We start from the raw sequence: 15,332 nt of genomic DNA, 5'->3' as shown, positions 1-15,332 counted from the left end.
AATTGGTACAGGACCCAATGCAATTCCATCTAATCTATTCCATGCTTTTCCATTCTTACCAAACATTGAGTAGAATTGGCACAGGACCAAAAGCAATTCCATCGTACCTAATCCCATCTAATGCCATGCACCAAACGCCCCGTTAAGAAGAGGGAAGTCGGTTGGAAGGTCCCATTGTGCAACATCAGCATCAAAGGACCCTTGTATCAGCATCAAGTGTCCATGAGTTCTTGGAACCTCCCTGTGATGGGACTAAGGAGGAGATACCTCGAGAATCTTCCTCATCGATTGGACATCTTGACCAATCGGCAAGTTAGGACCGTACTATGTGATTAATTTCTGCTATATGATCCGTTCCAAAGATGTCCATTATTTTGGGCGGTCAGGATATGGTGCACATGTACAGTGGAGGAGCCAGCACGTAGCTGCAGGACTAATTCCCAGCAACCCACTCAGATAAACGGTAGGCACAAATATCATCTGATACAAAACTAATGGACCCTACAAAATTTTCAATGGTGGCCGTTCAATCCCGCTTTTTTCTGTCGTGTGGTAAACATGAGTATTGGATCTGACCCCTTTTTAGATATCTGTCCTTTTGTTGTCTTGTAAAAATGATGGACGGAGTGGATTTCTGACGGGCATATATGTGGACACCAGACAGCTTCCGACTACAGCAACTTCCCATGCTCCGGGTGCACAGGCAACGTCATATCATATCCACGATGCTGCAGTGGCTTTCGAAGCATCCCACGGATGCCGGATGGCAGCTAATACCTTGCGCCCGGTAATAGCAAATTCCTGTACGGTGGACCTTTCCGCATTTGGAGAAGTCCGTGCACGCGGTGCTTCCCAAGTATAGGACGCGATTTAGGAATAAGAAGGAGAAAGCGTTGTCACCCATCTTAGATGGGCAGTACTAGTCAATCGGATGGAAATTGGACAGCTGATTTCATATATTTTCCACCTAGGATATAGAGGTGTACACGAGGTGAACCTTGTTCGGTCAGCAGCTCGGGCCATTTCAAGCCGAGTTTAAGGTTCCGCGGTATTTTCTCAAACACATAGAGTACACCTTCAATTTATCATGGAATGTAAAGCAACATTAACATTAATTTCCAGGCATTTCATCCAACAGTCCGTTAGCAATATAAAAAATCAAAATACAATGGTATTTGTTTCATATTTATACATTCCTCACCACTAGCTGACACTTCGTTGAGTCATTTCATCAAATAGTTGCTGAGCAACATCAATGTCTAAATAACCGACTCACCGATCTGGATCAATCCAAGTACGATTCGAGTTGGGGTTCGATCTAAGTTAAGTCAAGATCCCGTAAGGTTAAACTCGGCTATAAATTTTTTCAAACTTAAAAAATCAGCTCGAACGCATTTTTGAACCGAGTCAACTCGAGCTTTTTCAAGTCGAATCAATATTTTTGAGTCAAGTTAAGCGAGCAAATTGAGCTAACTCAGTTCATGTACAACTCTATTAGGATGTCAGTTTTCTCCTTCTTTAAGGCTTTTAAGCAATTGTTAAATTTTAGACACAATGAGTGAGGACCCAATGTGGTGGCCAGACTATGTGAGGCCACCATAATGTATGTGGTTTATCCATGTTCTCCATCTTTTTTCCAACTCAATTTAGGATATTAGCCCAAAATCAAAGCATATCCAAGGCCCAAGTGGACCACACCATAAGAAACAATTGGGATTTAACACCTACCATTGGAAGCTTCTCGGGGATCATAAAAGTTTGGGGTCATGCTTATGTTTATATTTTCCCTTCATTTTGACCTTATGATAGGCTAGATGGAAACTAGCAATCAGAATCCTTTAGGATTCCTGTTTATCGCAATGTGATTGGGCCACATTATCACATACTGCATTTAACGCAATGTGGTTGGGCCACATTATCACATACTACATTTAATGTAGTAGATTGGAGTTCTGGATCGATTCATGACCATTTTGATAGCAAAATTAATATTTTTGAAAGTCTCCATGATGCTTTTGCATGAGTACATCTTGGATCTGCCAATTATGTTATGGTTGGAATGCTCCTTATGGTGACCTCAACGAATCGGCCTATTTCTTGCGCTAGCAATTGAAGTATTTTGATGTGAAAGGAAGAATGAATGCTTTCCGTGCACGACAGAAAGAACTCAAGAATTGCTTTTTAATAACTAAAGTTTCTCTCCTTTTTTAATATAGTTGAAGTTTTTTTGAAAAGTGCTGACAGTATCAGTGATGATGTGAGCTAATAACAATGTAGGGAAATGGAGAATCCCTGCATTGGAAACTAAATATTACTTTAGGCTCTAAAAATGCTGCAATGGACGTCATCATTCCCACTAATTCATATGGTATCACCCACTTGAGCTTCCAATATGCTTCATTTTGAGTTCACGCCCTAAAATGAGCTGGAAGATTGGATGGGTGTGTGGATAAAACCCATGCATCACATTGGGACCTACACAGCCAGGTCACCAAGTAATCCATGTCCAGAAATTTCTACCAAATTAGGACACCCTAATTATGATCTCGACCGCTCAATTCCTCATCATTATATGCCACCTTAGGAAATTAGACTGGATGATCAAGATCTTTTATCGATATGATTAGAGTTAAATCACAAACAAAAAAAAAAAAAAGGAAACAAAAAACAATTTAAATAGATAAGGATTAGATCCAAGCAATTTATCTATTCCAGGGAATCAAATATTAGCAATCTAGATGAATGTTCCAGATGAATTAAAACTAGCCAATAGGTTTCTATGCTAAATGATGATTAAATAAACCTTGAACTATTGCTGACAAACCCGTTTATATGATGGACCAGCCTGATTTCTGGTAGGGAACATTTTTTGAATGGATTGGATGGCAAAACCAGTATTAAAAAACAGTGGTCTCGTACACTTTCGGTATGTGGGCCCCAATCCATTGGCATTGCATGTGAGCCCCAATCCATGGTACCAGCGCCGATGCCATCTGTCTATGGGAAAAATCCATCCATTCAGCTTAAGAAATATAGTTTAGGAAACAAAACGTGGACAGTTCTGATCATCCATCCGCCTTTGCAAGTGGGCCCCAGTGGTGTCACAGATGATCCTAAGTAAGCATAAGCCACATAAACGCCTCTATTGTCCGTCATAAATCCACAAGCCCCTTTTATATAATTTCAGTGACGTCCCTCCTTGTCTTCAACGTTTTCAACGGTGATGGGAAACAGCTATATATAGTTTAGTGGCCCACTTCAATTGGCGGCCTTCGTATGGAAGCGGATCGGCTGGTGTACCACACACCAGCTATATAGCCGGTGTAGATATGGGTCGTGCGAAGATGACCGCCAACGCTCCTCGAGCTCCAAGTTGTACAAACGGTTCAAAGGAGATCAAAGTTACATGACCCCATAATGATGTATTTATTATATTTACACCGTTCATCCATTTTTTGAGATCATTTTAGAGCATTATACAAAAAATGAATCAAAATTCATAGGGCCCACCATAACATTTGTTTTACATTCAATTTTTTAATAAGGTCAAAAATACATGAATGAAGAGGAAAAAAGAAAAAAATCTTATTGATCCGAAACCTTTGTGACCCCCAAAAGGGTAACAATGGTATCCGTTTCAATCCTCCGCTGCTTTTTGAGGTATGGTCCACTTGATATTTACATCTGTCTTATTTTTCTTTTCAAGCATTAAGACTATCTTTCCAAATGGATGGACGGTTTGAAAATAACACATACCTCATGATGGGACTCACGGAACTTGCTGACGTCAAAACATAGGCTGTATGGCTGGTGTGTGGTACATCAGCAGCCAATCCGCTTCCCCTTCGTATCTCCTATGAAATGGTCCTTTTCTTCTCACGCGGAACCGCGGAGAGTAACTGTCAACTGTCTCTTTCATTTTCTTCATGTTTACAGCCTATTTCGGTCCATCCCTCTTTTATCCAACTGTCAATAACTGGCAGAACTTGCCTCCGTTGGTGATATGATTTCTAGATGTGAAAGCTACTCGTGTGAGTAGAAGTCGCTCTCCTTTCCAACGGGCTGGGCCCGATTTTAATGGGTTGGGTTCCAAGTTTTGAAACCGTTTCGGGTTGGCTGTCTTCACCCAGTTAAAACGGGGTCACGTGAGGTGCAGGCAGTTAGCTTTGCTAAGCGGCGTGCAAGTAAAAGACCCCATTTACGTCGTGCACATGTGTCAAAAGACCACACGTGTGACATTTGATCCATCCATTGGGTGGGCCCAACCATGCGAATGCCCTTATTTGACACACACCCAGTCCTTCCTTCATCTCAGACTCATTCCCTAATCCTACTCGAACCACAGCGAGTAGCAATAGCAGCACCAACATACGTCATCTGAAAAGGAAGAGCGAAGTCGGTTGGAAGCACCCCTTGTGCAACGTAAGCACGAAGGATCCTCGCGTTGAAAAGACCATCCAGCTATTCGGAGACAAACTGGTGCCACGTCCTTCATACGAGCCAATGCAAAGTCTGTGGGCGCCCAGGCTGGCATATGGATAAGACTCCGCGTACGCGTAGAAAGCTCAAATCATGGGCATGTCCCACCAAAACATATAAAAGCAGATGGTCACTCCACTCCTTTAACAAATTCTACCCAAACCCAATTCAATCCACACACTTCCTAAATATACATGGCCTCGTTCTTCAGCTGTGATTACTCCGATGTCCATACAAGCTACACATTAGAGAGTTCACGGCCGTCGACCACCATCTCTGATGAGGAAGTCTACGCCACAGTGGCGACCAGTCCACCCAAGCGTCGGGCCGGGCGACGGAAATTCCGTGAGACACGGCACCCAGTGTACAAGGGCGTCAGGCAGAGGAACGGCGGCAAGTGGGTCTGCGAGCTGCGCGAGCCGAACAAGGGGTCACGGCTGTGGCTCGGGACGTTCCAGACCCCTGAGATGGCTGCCCGTGCTCACGATGTTGCCGCGATGGCTCTCAGGGGCCGATCGGCCTGCCTCAATTTTGCTGACTCTGCCTGGCGCTTGCCCGTGCCAGTGTCCGCCAGCGGCAAAGACATACGGAAGGCAGCGGCAGAAGCTGCCGAAGCTTTCCGACCTTTAAAATCTGAGACGGCTTCTGGCAGCAGTGACACAAGTAAGGAGAAGAAGTCGATGCCTTTGCCACCGGAAAATCTGTTTTACGAGGATTATGAGGTGGATTGCGGCATGGCGGGATTGCTTGAGAGCATCGCAGAGGGATTGATGGTTTCGCTGCCTCCGATCCACTTAAGTGAGTCCCACTGGGATGACGTAGAATGTGATGCTGACGTGTTGCTGTGGAGTCACTCCATTTGAATAAGTTCCAGGGCAGGCTCGCTGTTCATGTGTGCCAAGTGCGCACCGTGTGAATTGCGCGAGCCGATCGAACACGGCGTCATGGCCGTGGATTGGGAGGTTCGAGAACCCTGAAATGGCCGCCCAGGCCCATGATATCGCTGCGAGGGCTCTCAATTTCGTTGAATTGAATAGGCTCTTGCCCTTGCCGGTGTCTGGCAGTGCCCAAGACATACGGAAGGGAGCAGTGGAAGCTGCTGAAGCTTTACCACATCTAAAAATCTGAGACGGCATCCGGCAGCAGTGATACAAGTCCGGAGGAGAACTCAACGTATTCACCACCGGAGAATGTATTTTACATGGACGATGAGGTGGATTGCGGCATGCCGGGATTGCTTGAGGACATGGCGGAGGGATTGATGGTTTCGCTGCCTCCGTGCCGCTTAAGTGTGTCCCACCGAGATGACGTAGAGTGTGATGCTGATGTGTTGCTTCGAGCGGCTCCGTTTGATTAAGTTCCATGGCAGGCTCGCCCATCGCGTGTGCCGAGTGCGCACTCTGCGCACTTCTCATTTGAAGAAAGGGTTTATGAAAATCCGTTGGGCGCACTGACGTCTTGGATGCACGGCTCCAATCAGTAGATGTTGTTTTATTATTTGTACGGCTGGTCTCCGCTTATTTGTATATGAAATAGAACAGCAGCATTTACATACCAGTAACGTGCTTTTGGATTAATTACCATGTGTCTTGGGAAATTTAATTTAAAAGAATAATAATAATAATAATGAGAAGAAAAAAGAAAATATTAGAAAATTGGGGAAAAAAGGACTATATGATCGTAGAGCATTCCGTTGGACAGGTGGGGAACATCCAATCAATGTTTTATTAGACCATCATCAATGGGCCCTAAGTCTGTTGAAAACAAAAGATTGGGGTTCAAGGTTCATAGACATTCCCTCTGAAGATAACCCATCTTTCTCTTATAAGAAAATGGTGAGCGGATTAGTTCCTTCTTGAGTTCTCCCATTTGTCCCATGGAGAGTTCCTTCTTGACTGTGCCAGGCTTGGCTCAATCAGGAAATCATAGTCTTTTCTATCTTGGTTCTTTCCTTTCAATCATTGTTTGTGCCCTCCTCTCCTTTTTGTTATGGAGGGGTATCAGATCCTTTTGTTTGATCTCTTTTGTAAAGTTCCCCACATATGAAAAATGCACACAGCCTGGGCCTCTCTCTCTCTCTCTCTCTCTCTCTCTCTCTCTCTCTCTCTCTCTCTCTCTCTCTCTCTCTCTCTCTTCTTCTTCTTCTTCTTCTTTTTCTTCTTTTGTAATGGTTAGCGGATTCGATCAGATAAGGATGGCACCCACACATACAAACATTCTCAAAACATGCTTCAAATTAGAGTATTGAACTATCTCATTCACCACCAATACAACTTTAGTATATAGATAATATCAATACATATTAGATATAGTAATGAATATAGAATGTTACACCTATTGTGATGCTTAGACACTTTCCAAAAGACTTTGTACCATATATAAAATAGAACATTACTTGGAAATATTGATGCTAAGATCTATTCGTCCCTATTAGCCTGTTGTATACCTACAAAGCTAAGTGACAATGGGAGCCTTAGTTGTAGGAGGGGATCATTTCATGCCTAAGTTAGAATAAGCATACTTTGAGTCTAATTGAATTAGGGTATTAGTGCATACGTTTTACTGTATGTAGGATTCTTATTTATAAATTTTCAAGACCTCTTCCCTGTATGGTAATGAGTCTGCTGTGTAGATACATATCACATATGGAGTTCTCTAGATATATGGCGCTTATCTCGGCATGATTCTTGGTAAAAATCTCGAGGAGGTAATACATCCCATATATGGAGAGACATCTCCTAATGATTGGCATCCGAGGAGGTCATGGTAGATAGCCAAAGCTATCCTCTAAGTAGTTTTGGTCAAGGTCATGTAGAACGAGCTTAGTTCATGATCAAGGTCGAGGTCGAGTTCTTTGATCAAGACGGTGTCCATATATGTCCCTTGGTCACGATAGTGAAATATTGACTAGGTGACTAAGGCCACCACTCATAATGTCTGGATTAGTCGTGGGGGTTGTGGTCGGCACTTGGGGCCGAGTTCTTTCCCGATCTCTCATCCAAGCTTTTTGCCTCCAATGCTTTCATCTAATTAGAGTTAGTTCAATATGTGACTCTAATTTTATACATATATAACAACACTCTTTTAAAAAGTTATAAATAATTTTATTTTATTTTATTTTAAAAAAAAAAAAAGAGCCATATTAAAAATCCATATGCTTTCACTCCCTCTCATGTGAAGTTGATTTTTAAATACAACAATGAAAAGAGGGATTCATTTACATTTTTTTTTCTTCTAAACGGGTAAGAGTGATCTCTTTAAAAATCAATAGGTATCCACCTCTAGTTACTGGGAGTCTTCTTGTTGAATTTTCATCTCTCATTACTTCTAGAATAGAATTCGGATCCTCTTATTGCCCCAAGCAAAAAATCTTACTTAGGGCAATCTAAATTGCAGCAGCTGACAATGTCAGTAATAACATGAAACACTCAGGATGTAAGGAAAATCCTTCTTTTATTAAGCCTTTATTACATGTCTGCCAGGGCCGCCTAAGACCATGCTCCCAACATAATTTTGGTATATGATCCATCTGCCGTTGGTTCCACTAATTTTATAGTTGGGATTTGATGCAGACGTGCCATAGGACCACCATATCACCATAATTACGGGATGACGCTAACCGGCCATCAATTCCCATCCCATGAAGCTGCTCGCAGAAGTTCATGTCTATCAGTTGATCCCACTTTACTGCCACGTGAAAGGTCTATACACGTGATGTTCCCCACGGATGCAACAAAATTAAAAATTAAGAATTAATGAGAGAGTGACCTGCCCATTCAACGGCCAGTATTTGTCAATCATTACCTCATCACAGAATATCCTTTTGCCGTCCCTTCTGCCTCTTGTTAATCCCAAGTTCAACCGTTAGTGAGTAGTGACCCCTAATGTCCACCTAATGCATTTGGACACATGGCCAGCCCATATCATCAACCTGCATCACTCATTTCTTCAGCCCTCTCTGCACAGCCTGCTTTGTTTATTTATTTAGAAAAGGAACGTTGAGTACTGTATGATGTAATAGATGAACGGGACCCATACACATGTATGGACGCTGTTGCGGAAATAAAGTATAAGATAGTAGACAAAACTGAGAGTCGAAAAAATAGTGAAAGTTTCTGTGTCGGTCGCAGAACTCATTTGAGGGAGCGATGCACGTAAGAATTTCAGGGCGTGTTTGGATTCACGGTTTCGAGTGTATAGTATCGTATTAGTGGGGTTGATGAGACCTGTCCCTCATTTGGAAACGAACGGTGGGCGACGCATTCAACGCGCGTTAATACGCTCGAGAACCACTTTGCATCATCGATGAGATTGTACCGCGCAACCGGCCGGACTTTTAGTCAGACGTAAACAGGAAGAAAGTATTTTCTTCTTTCACTGTGTTACTGGTAATGCCCAGTATGACCGTCTTTTGATAAATTCACACCGTCCATCATCTTCCTCTCGAGATTTAAAACATGAATGGTGAGCTTTGATCATCCAATGATATGGCCCATTGAGACAATCAAGCTGAAACAACAGTCGAACAATCTTCTTTTAATCATTGTAGCGATCATGAGGAAGTACATGGCCATGAAAGGTCAACATATTTTTGATGGGTTTTTCTCTCTCTACCTGATGAACGGTTCAAATCCACCTTTCACTGCATGATGGTGGCTCATAACAAAAAGACGGAACCTCTGTTTCGCATACGTCGACTCTGTGAAGTTTGGTGGCCCATTTATTGAAGCTTCTTGGAAAATCCACTCCGTCCATTAGATTTATGACAAAAAACCATCCGGAAGGGAGTGCTTTTGGAGTGAAATCAGCATAGCCCATGAGGGTGTTTACTCCGCCATCCATTTCATGTTTAACGGTTGAGATTCTGCAATAGTTTACATAGAAACAAAAAGACACCTAGGCAAGGGTAATGCCCACCCTCTAAAGTGAAGGAACGACTTAGATCATTCAACGGAACAGTGAGTAGGCCCCACTACACGCACGTATATACATCGTGTGGCCCTTATCCGATCGTTTCCAAACATTGATCTGACATGAAATTGTATACATGCTAGAGTAATATGTCCTATCCAAACATTGGTTAGTGACACGTCTCCGCTGGATGTATTCTGAATATCGCCCAACGTATACGTGAACAGTACCAGACTCGATCCAACTCAGTACCGAGCCCAGCATGCCTGACCTAATCCGAGTCTGGGTCAGGCCTGGACTGATCTGGACCGAGTTTGACCCGGTTAGAAGTACTAAGTTGGGTCGAGTTGGCACCGAGTCGGATCGAGAGATGATGGAGGGATTGGAGAGAAAGAGAGAGTTTGGGATTGGGTTGGGGTTGGGTGTAGAGGGTAGGGTTAGATATAATTAGAAATTAGGTTTATATATATACAGAGAGAGAGAGAGAGAGAAAGAGACCCGAACCCAAGTCGAGTTGAGTTTTGGATCAAGTCAAGTGTGATCGGAACAAGTTACGGGTCAAGTCGGGTAAACACGACTCAGTTTGAGTTCGGATTGGACAAATCCTACTCGGTTCGGACCAACTCACCCATTCGGTTCAGGTTGAGTTGGACAAGTCCCAATTGGATGACATGGAGATCGAAGCTGACGTGTTATTGTTGAGCTACTCAATTTTAGTACGTCTTGTTGCTATAGTTTAGGGGCCGAGCCCACCCTTAAATTTTTTCATAGTGGGTGGGACTTTTTATTTCCTGCTGGTGTAAGGCTAAAAGACCCCATCACTTGTGAGATAGTGAAATCATTACATTTATTTTTCTTTTCCGTTTCTTATTTTTTAAAAAAGAAAGATAAGACATTAAATATCAAGCGATTAATCTTCTTGATTGGCAGTCAGTTGCAACTCTTTACAAAATTGCCCACATCCAATGTACATGCTCCCTGCGTATACAACACGATTAAGGATTCGAAAGCGGGTCCACCCATCTAGATGAACAGTATTGGTCAATCCAATTGAAATTTAACAGCTGGTTTCATACAAGGCCCACCTACGATGTCAATTTTATCTTTCTGCCTTGTTTTAATGCCTTTTTGCAAGTTTCGACACTTTCTAGAAATTTCAAACATGTATGTGTGGCGATCTCTATAGTGACCCGACTCTATGGGGGCCTAATGTAATGTATATGTTTCAACAAAGGTCGTCTACCCACCTTTTCAGTGATTTTATGGTGTGAGTCTAAAATTAAAGCATACCTAAGGCTCAAGTGGACCTGATGTAGAGCGGGTCACGGACAATTTCATGGTCAAGATGGATCAGAAAAGGCCCAGTCGACAACAGAAGTGATTCAGACCGTCGGACTTTAGATTAGGCGTATCTCACAATCCGGAATGAATTATCGGAAGTAAGATATATGATTTTGACGTAAAACAAGCTACTTTAGCCGCCCAACCCTGTTATGCTAGGTTACGCAAGCCGGATTTGCAAAATACCCCCGGATCTTTTCCTATTTTAATTTCGTTTTTAATATAAGTAGTAAGTTTTAGTTTGATTATAACTCTTCATCTGTCAGGCTTTAAGAGTTACACCCAACATGAAAAGAGCTTAGAATAATTAGGAAAATAGCTTGGTAAAGCCAAATAGGACACTTACTATTTTTGGCAGAAAACCTTGTGCATTAGTAGACATCACGACCATCTATAAATAGTAAGTTTACTATTTATAATAGGTAGAAAATTGTAGGAGTTTTAGTTGTAGTTTGCTTCCGATTTCTCTCACATTACTTGGTATCCCTATTTAAAGGTCATTGTGAACTCGTTTATTTCATTCATTAATCAATTTTGAATTTTATAGAATTTATTTTATATTTTGCTTGTTTTCTTTCTTGTGGATTCGAGAAGCCTCTGTGAGAACTCCAGAGAAATTCTGTGAATTCAGAATAGTTATCCTCTTGAGGAAGACAATGTTCGACCTAATCACGTTCATCCCTCCGTCAGGACCACACCACATGTAATAAGTGAGAATTTAACACCTAGTGGACCACACCACATGTAATAATGGGGTCATAGAAGTTTTGGATCGCGCTGATGTTTGTGTTTTCTCTTCATCCAAGTCTGTTTGACCTCATGAACTAGTTGGATGGAAACTAAATATTACTGTGGCCTTCTGAAGGTTTCAACGGTGAGCATCATTGTCCTCGCTTTTTCTATAGCGTAATCCACTTGAGCTTTGAATATGCTTCATTTAGGACTCATGCCCTAAAATGAGTTGAAAATGGATGTACAGTGTGGATTAGACACATTAATCACTGTAGGCCTCACACAGTCCAGTCACCATCCAATCCATGTACATAAATTTACACCAAATTAGGACACGTTGATCATGATCTGGACTGCTCATTTCTTCATAATCATCTTAGGAAATTAGATTGATTGGATGATCAAGATCTCTCATTGATATGATTGGAGTTCAATTGCGAAAAATAAGAAAAAAAACAAAAAAAAAAAAAAAACTATTTGAATGGATAAGGATTAGATCTAAGCAATTGATCAATCTGTGGGAATCAAGTATAGGGAATCTAGATGAATGGCCCACATGAATGATTAGACAATCAAAACTAGCCAATAGATTTCTAAGCCAAATGATGATTAAATAAACCTTGAGCCATTGTACACGTTAAAGTCCTCTCATTGGACCTATCATATATAGCTTCCTAGCTGACCAACCTGTTCATATGATGGGCCACCGTTGAAAATGGAGCCTAAGACCTCTAAAATCACTTGGTGTTGACCATTTGAGTATCGGAACAGCCTGATTTCTGGCAGGGAACATCTTTTTAATGGATTGGAACTTGAATAGCGTTCTTCTTCTTTTTTTAACATCGTGGCCGTACAACATCAGAAATATTTTTAATGGTGGGTGTTACCATCCCAACTGTTCCTGTGGCGTGGTCCACCTAAGTTCTGGATTAATCTGATTTTTGGATGCCCAGGTGGACAAGAGTAGACGAAGATGATGGACAGATTAGATGTCATGCACACACCCCAGTGAGCCCCCCACACTGCATTGCATGTGGGCCCCAATCTATCGTACCATCGCCGAGGGCATACGTCAATGGACAAATTCATCCCATCGTAAGTTTCTTAACGTATCGTGGCAACCAAAACGTGGACGGTTCTGATCATCCAACCGTCTTGCATGTGGGCCCAGATGTGCAAAGATGACCCTACGTAGGCATAAGTGGCACAAACGGCTCTGTTGGCCATCATAAATCCACAAGGCACTTGTATATAACCTCAGTGCCTTCAACGTTTTCAGCGGTGATGGAAAACAGCGTCAGTTTAGTGGGCCCCACTTCAATTAGTGGCCTCTGTATATCCTGTTTCGTATTCCTTTTCTGCTCACGCGTTTCCGCGGAAAGTAACTGTCAACTTTCTATTTACAGCCGATTTCGGTCTCTCTAACTGTCAACAACTGGCAAAGCATGCCTCCGATAGTGAGATATTTGTATCTGTGAAAACTACTAGAACTCAAGTCTCCTCTTCGATGGGTATGAGCTGGGCCTAATTTTAACGGTTCGTGTTCTACTTTTGGAACCGCTTAGAAATTGAGCCGGTTAAAAACTTGGATTCAGTGTGAGTCAGGTACGCTGTGGTCAGGTTGGGTGCAGTTAGAGAGCTTTGCTAAGCGGCGTGCATGTAAAAGAGCCTATTTATGTCATGCACATGTGTCAAAAAGGCACACGTGTGAGATTTGATCCATCCATTGGATGGTCCTGACCATGCGAATGCCCTTATTTCTTTCATCTCAGACTAAGTCCCAAATCCTACTTGAAACACAGCGAGTAGCAATAGCAGCGCCCATATACGTTATCTGAAAAGGAAGGGCGAAGTCGGTTGGAAGCTCCTATTGTGCAACGTAAGCACAAAAGATCCTCGTGTTGAAAAGACCATCCAGCTATTCGGAGACTAACTAGTGCCACGTCCTTCATACAACCCAATGCAAAGTCTGTGGGCGCCCAGGCTGGCATATGGATAAGACTCCGCGTGCGCGTAGAAAGCTCAAATCATGGGCTTGTCCCACCAAAACATATAAAAGCAGCTGGTCACTCTACTCCTTTAACAAATTCTACCGAAACCCAATTCAATCCACATCCTTACTTAATATACATGGCCTCGTTCTTCAGCTGTAATTACTCAGATGTCCATACAAGCTACACATTGGAGAATTCACGGCCGTCAACCACCATCTCTGATGAGGAAGTCTACGCCACGGTGGCGACCAGTCCACCCAAGCGGCGGGCCGGGCGAAGGAAATTCCGTGAGACACGGCACCCAGTTTACAAGGGCGTCAGGCAGAGGAACGGCGGCAAGTGGGTCTGCGAGCTGCGCGAGCCGAACAAAGCCTCACGGCTGTGGCTCGGGACGTTCCAGACACCTGAGATGGCTGCCCGGGCTCACGATGTTGCCGCCATGGCTCTCAGGGGCCGATCGGCCTGCCTCAATTTTGCCGACTCTGCCTGGCGCTTGCCCGTGCCAGTGTCCGGCAGCGGCAAAGACATACGGAAGGCGGCGGCAGAAGCTGCTGAAGCTTTCCGACCTTTAAAATCTGAGATGGCTTCTGGCAGCAGTGACACAAGTAAGGAGGAGAAGTCGATGCCTTTGCCACCGGAAAATCTGTTTTACGAGGATTATGAGGTGGATTGCGGCATGGCGGGATTGCTTGAGGGCATCGCAGAGGGATTGATGGTTTCGCTGCCTCCGATCCACTTAAGTGGGTTCCAGTGGGATGACGTAGAATGTGATGCTGACGTGTTGCTGTGGAGTCACTCCATTTGAATAAATTCCAGGGCAGGCTCGCTCTTCATGTGTGCCAAGTGCGCACCGTGCGAGGTGCACGATCCGAACAAGGCATCATGGCTGTGGATTGGGAGGTTCGATGTCGCTGCGATGGCTCTCACGGGCCGGCCGCCATGCCTAGATTTTATCGAATTGGGCCGGTTCTTGCCATGGCCAGTGTCTGGCAGTGCCCAAGACATACGGAAGGGGGCAGTGGAAGCTGCTGAAGCTTTACGACATCGAAAATCTGAGACGGCATCCGGCAGCGGTGACAAAAGTGCGGAGGAGAACTCGACGTGTTCACCACCGGAAAATGTATTTTACACGGACGATGAGGTGGATTGCGGCATGTCGGGATTGCTTGAGAACATGGCGTAGGGATTGATGGTTTCGCTGCCTCCGCTTAAGTGTGTCGAGCCACTCTATTTGATTAAGTTCCAGGGCGGGCTCGCCCATGGCGTGTGCCGAGTGTGCACCGTGCGCCCTTCTCATTTGAAGAAAGGGTTTATCAAAATCCGTTGGGGGCACTGACGTCCGGGACCTATGGCTCCAATCAGTAGATGTTGGATCTTCTGCTTCTTTCTTTTTTTTTTCTTTTTCCTTCTTTCCTGTCTGTAATGCGGGTCTCCGCTCGTTTGTACGTGAAATAGAACAGCAGCACATTATGAGATTAATTTTATGAGCCCATTGTGATGTGTCATGAAATCCACTCCAACCATAACATGGGCCATCCCATGTCACGCTTGGGGCCAAAAAATTGGGCTGACTGATGGTTCAGATGAGCCCCACTAAATAAAACAGTTGTAATATTAAAAACATCTATGGTTGATTTTAACAAGGCCCACCATGATAATTGTGTGAAATAAGCTCAAATGCCACCATGGGAAATGGTTTGGAGGATGCGCATCTCCCAATCATGTGGTCCACCTGAATAATGGATGGGGATAGTTTTTGAGCCCTACATGTAAATTTGGGTTATGTAACTTGTTATAAGTGAAATGAGACTAACCCAATAGAAATAAAATAAAGGGATTATAGAAATTCTCCAGCGAATGGAGTATCGATCCGAC

At 43.5% G+C, this 15,332-nt stretch overlaps 2 protein-coding genes across 2 annotated transcripts; both read left to right on the top strand.

Moving 5' to 3' along the window:
* The first annotated feature begins 4,641 nt into the window (after positions 1 to 4,641).
* On the top strand, positions 4,642 to 14,942 carry LOC131232551 (dehydration-responsive element-binding protein 1B-like). The gene is made up of 2 exons (XM_058228854.1): positions 4,642 to 5,441; positions 14,358 to 14,942. Exon 1 carries the CDS (start codon positions 4,674 to 4,676, stop codon positions 5,340 to 5,342), a length of 669 nt encoding a protein of 222 aa, XP_058084837.1. The 5' UTR covers positions 4,642 to 4,673; the 3' UTR covers positions 5,343 to 5,441; positions 14,358 to 14,942.
* On the top strand, positions 13,534 to 14,942 carry LOC131232550 (dehydration-responsive element-binding protein 1C-like). The gene has a single exon (XM_058228852.1). The coding sequence runs from the start codon at positions 13,594 to 13,596 to the stop codon at positions 14,260 to 14,262; it is 669 nt and encodes a 222-aa protein (XP_058084835.1). The 5' UTR covers positions 13,534 to 13,593; the 3' UTR covers positions 14,263 to 14,942.
* Positions 14,943 to 15,332: the final 390 nt, after the last annotated feature.

The sequence above is a fragment of the Magnolia sinica genome, chromosome 18, assembly GCF_029962835.1.
Source record: "Magnolia sinica isolate HGM2019 chromosome 18, MsV1, whole genome shotgun sequence".
NCBI lineage: Eukaryota > Viridiplantae > Streptophyta > Magnoliopsida > Magnoliales > Magnoliaceae > Magnolia > Magnolia sinica.
The sequence above is the reverse complement of the archived record's forward strand: the minus strand, read 5'-3'. Positions and strand labels throughout refer to the sequence as shown.

Excerpts from the sequence above, each read along its gene's own strand:
- LOC131232550 (XM_058228852.1), top strand. The coding sequence starts at position 13,594 with ATGGCCTCGTTCTTCAGCTGTAATTACTCAGATGTCCATACAAGCTAC.
- LOC131232551 (XM_058228854.1), top strand. The coding sequence starts at position 4,674 with ATGGCCTCGTTCTTCAGCTGTGATTACTCCGATGTCCATACAAGCTAC.